Here is a 4,486-nt window from a genome sequence, read left to right on the forward strand (position 1 = left end):
AAGCACTAAAGCACTGGGGGGAGGGGTATACATAAGTCCAAGTGCTATTGCATTGTATGCTGCCCAGAGTCACTTTGGATAGCAAAATGGGTGGCATATAGATGTAATATTTTTTATTAAAAAAATCACATGGTTTGGTATGCCCATGTGATACCACTGCCCCACAAGCTGTACTGGTTGTCAATGACCTGGATGCAATTCAAGGTACTGCTAATTAAGTATAGGTAATTATGGATAGCCAGCCTCAGAACTGGCTATCAAAGATATCAAAGTGGCAGACAGCTTCTGCCTTTTACGATCAACTATCAATAGTTAAGAACAATGTAGGTTGATTCCAAAATTAGCTGCCCTAAGCACAGATCGAAATTAATCATGGCCAGAAATTGAGTGAGGGCGTTTTTTAAAGCCATCGTTTACATCAGTTTCTCAATCTTGGTAACGTTGCTGACCAGGGAATTCTGGGAGTTGAAGTCCAGACACCTTAAAGCCGCCAAGATTGAGAACCTCTGGTTCACCGGAACACCTTCAGAAAGGTCAGTTCATTTAAGCGTTTCTTAAATGCGGGGAGTGCGGGAAGAGAAGACTACCGAAAGCTTCAAGACAGGATATGACATCAGAGGAGGCGGAGAAAGCGAACCGCGAGGTTAGGTAGCGACGGAAGTGAGGAGCAAGTGTTCGGCCTCGCTCGGTGTTACCGTAGTCCGGTGTCTTTCCTGCGGCCACTAAACGGGCCGTTTCCCCGTTGGACGCAGAGATGACGAATGGCGACCTCAGGGCGCAGCGGGCCGCCCTGTGGTCGCGTCGGTTCTCTCTGCTGTACGCGATGGGAGTGTGGACGGTGATTGGGTATTTCGTTTCCCAGTCAGTGCATTTCAGGGAGATACCACCGGAGGAGAAGAAGGAGCCTCCGCCTCAAGCCGCCTCCCGGTATATCCCGAGCGCCGTATATAGATCTTTGGCCCCGGGGAGGCAGTTTTTCGCCTCGGGGTGTTTTCCAGGGTTGAATTCTTCCGTTGGCTAAGCCACTGTTTATTTAAACACGGTTTACTGAACAGTCGCAACAGTAACAGGGTTCAAGTCCATGGTTCCCAGACTGCGGTGGTTAAACTCATGCCACACGAACCCTGAGCGAAATTCACTGGCCTTAAACAATCTGACTTGCAAGAAACCATATACAGAGGTTGATAATATACAACCAAACTGTTGCAGTTTGTGAAGCCAGTTACAAATATGCCAAGCCTCCTATTCTGGGTTAGCTTTAGATACAAAGACATTGGGTTAGAGAAATAGTGAATCCAGGGAAAATTAGGAAAGATGGATATTTTCCTGAAGGCTTTTGCTTTTTTCCATTAAACTGAAATATTTCAGATAGAGTGAAATTTTATTTTAGAATAATAGATGCAACAAGAAGAGATGTTCAAATTTATCCGAGTCCCAGAAAACACTTCAGCTTCACATGTTTTAATTCTGAAAGTCTATTAAGAAGATAGATATGAAGGGCTAATAGGGATAGCTGAAAAAACGAGATTGAATACTACTGTGACAATGCCTAAAGAGAAAACCTGTATAGGGAACTGCTTGTTCTTGTTTCCTGAAAATATAAATATGTGGAGTTGTCAGAGACACATAATTTTGTATGATGTTGATAGTTTCTTCTGTGTTAAACTATTATTTTTGGCCAATTTTCAAAGTAACAATATTAAGGGATCTTAAGTTTGCAATTTACATTTTTGGTGTTGACAGATTTAAAATTGAATAGGGGTAAATTCAACTTGGTAAGCAACAATAAGTTTAAGTAACCCCAGGTATGCATAAGGCAGTTTTTGTGTTCTAAGAATACCAAAGCAAACTTGAGAAAAGGATGGTAAGAGAATTAATATATTTTGTATTGAAAATTTCTCCACAAACTCATTTTTTTTCCTGGAAAAAATGTTTAATAAATAAAAATCTAATTTTGAATTATAGTTTATATCTCATTGGCTCAAAATATAGTAATATGCAAACTTCCACACTAATTTTAGATTAAGCATATCCAAGAAATACCATATATTGTGTAATTGATTTTTGTACATTTTAATGTGTCATTTTTTTGTATTAAAACAATGCAGATGAAGTTAAGATTTTGAAACTTTATTTGTTTTGTAAAAATAGAACTCACTCATATAGTCTGACCTCCTAAAATTCTTATCTTTATCCATTTAGATCACAATGAATATTCCAGAAGTGTTTGACAGGAAGCAGAAGATCAAGACTGAAACTGGATTCATACTAACAGCAAAAACTAGTTCATCTGATTTTGTGCCATATTCTTTTCATTTGCATAACAAAATGCTGTCACTTTTTAATAATAATACTGGGAAAGACAAGTAAATTATATTGAAAAAAAGAACAGAAGTACCACAGTGTCTATAACTTTTATTAAAGAGTTGCATGAGATCTAATTTTGAAATAACAGTAATTGGAAAGTACTGCGTGTGTTCTGTCAGCCTATTATGAAACTATAACCCTGCTTCATCTTCATGCATTTGAATATACAGAATATAATTTTATATATTTTCTTTTGTTTATAATTTATTTTTAATATTTCTCCCATAGAGTTTAGTGTTTATGATATCTTTGTTTTCAAGGATAGATAATTTCTGCAGCACTTACCTCTGATGTTGGAGTTGGGAAAAGATGTTAGATAGTTTCTGAATATGGTAGAAGAAACTTTTTATCTTTCAAGTTTTAGATCCTCCTGGTTGCCAGGTACAGTTCAGGCTAGCTATACTATACATTGCTGGTTTCATGACAAGGAATACACTCAACGTTTTCGAACCAGTTTATAAAGGCTGATGTGGTATTTTGGACTTAAAAAGAAAACTAAAGTGGCATATTCCTTACCATACAATGATTTCAAGAAGGCTTGTTCTCTTCACCTACTTCATTTTTTCACATACTTGTAATGGAACAGTTTATACATGGTTTTTCTCTGTGTCTGAATAAGATAAGGTATAGTTCAGCAATGTTATGTGTGAAGTGAAGTTAAGATATTCTGCCTTAATATTTTGCCCAAAGCCATTAATTGGGTTAGCATGCTGTGTATGCACAAGGTATTTTGCTTGTTATTAACAGAAGAGCTGTGTTCTGATGTGAGGATTAATATGTAAAAGGATTAAGCGTAAGAAAAAGCTGAAGCAACCTCTGAAGTTTGCCTGATCATGATTTATGAGCTGTATTGCTCCTTTGTGCCTTTGAGCATTTGCTTGATTATTTGATGGAAACTTATCAAGGAAAATTAAGGAGAAAATTCCTGACAGAACAACTAATTAGTGGAACAGCTTGCTTGTAGAAGTTGTGGATGCTCCATCATTGGCGATTTTAAAGAGATTGGAAAACTATTTTTCCAGAATGGTATAGGGTCTCCTGTTTGAGCAGGGGGATGGACTAGAAGACCTCCAAGGTCCCTTCCAACTCTGTTATTCTGTATCTGGAATTACAAGGTCATCATTTCTCTTATCTCATTATTCAAGAATGAAAGATTTGAGGCAACATTATGAGTCCTTTTGTATCCAAGGAAGGCATTTTCAATAAAGGCTAATAAAGCTATATTTCTTAAAAATATAGTAAAGGCAAAGGTTCCCCTCGCACATACGTGCTAGTTGTTCCAGCTCTGGGAGGGCGATGCTCATCCCCGTTACAAAGCCAAAAAGCCAGTGCTGTCCGAAGATGTCTCCATGGTCATGTGGCCGGCATGACTAAATGCCGAAGGCGCACAGAATGCTGTTACCTTCCTACCAAAGTGGTCTCTATTTTTCTATTTGAATTTTTACATGCTTTCTAACTGCTTCTCAGCTCCATTTGTGCAAGTGGGGAGGCACACACTCACCCATCACTTCCATAGCCTGGTTCCAAAAGGGTCAAGGCCCAATTGTGGCTAAATAGCAAACAAACTAAATCAAGAATAAGCCTAAGGTGCTGCTGGTAAAGAGTAGACATACCTAGTTTCTGTAATCCATGTGTTTTGGCCTCCATCCCCCTAAGCATCTTTATTGCTCTTCTCTGCGCTCTTTGTACAATGTCAACATCTTTTTTGTATACAGGTAGTTTTCAACTTACGACTATAATTGAGCCCAAATTTCTGTTGCTAAGTAAGGCATTTGTTAAACTTTGCCCCATTTTATGACCTTTCCATACCAGTAGATGGTAAGTGAATCACTGCAGTGGTTAAGCTAGTAACAATTGTTATGTGAATCTGACTTCTCCATTGGCTTTGCTTGCCAGAAGGTTGCAAAAGGTAATCAAGTGACCCCAAGACCCTGCAACCATCATAAATATGGGTCAGTTGCCAAGGGTCTGGATTTTGATCACATGACCACAAGGATGCTGCAACAGTCATAAAAGTGAAAAATGGTAATTTTCTTCAATGTAGTTGTAACTTCAAAGTTCACTAAACTTCAGAGTTCACTACCGTACGTCTGGATGAAACACGATGGATAAATTTCAG

General features: G+C 38.3%; 1 protein-coding gene across 1 annotated transcript; it reads left to right on the forward strand.

Moving 5' to 3' along the window:
- The first annotated feature begins 627 nt into the window (after positions 1 to 627).
- On the forward strand, positions 628 to 2,454 carry LOC113415246 (uncharacterized). The gene is made up of 2 exons (XM_087959003.1): positions 628 to 943; positions 2,203 to 2,454. Exons 1-2 carry the CDS (start codon positions 755 to 757, stop codon positions 2,368 to 2,370), a joined length of 357 nt encoding a protein of 118 aa, XP_087815129.1. The 5' UTR covers positions 628 to 754; the 3' UTR covers positions 2,371 to 2,454.
- Positions 2,455 to 4,486: the final 2,032 nt, after the last annotated feature.

Source organism: Notechis scutatus, chromosome 3 (assembly GCF_049901735.1).
Source record: "Notechis scutatus isolate UNSWTSFEM ecotype Mainland chromosome 3, rNotScu1.2, whole genome shotgun sequence".
Lineage (NCBI taxonomy): Eukaryota > Metazoa > Chordata > Lepidosauria > Squamata > Elapidae > Notechis > Notechis scutatus.

Bases quoted from the DNA above. Each gene is read 5' to 3' on its own strand.
- LOC113415246 (XM_087959003.1), top strand. From the start codon at position 755: ATGACGAATGGCGACCTCAGGGCGCAGCGGGCCGCCCTGTGGTCGCGT. The intron at 944-2,202 runs GTATATAGATCT...TTATCCATTTAG, and splicing joins CCCGGTATATCCCGAGCGCC to ATCACAATGAATATTCCAGA.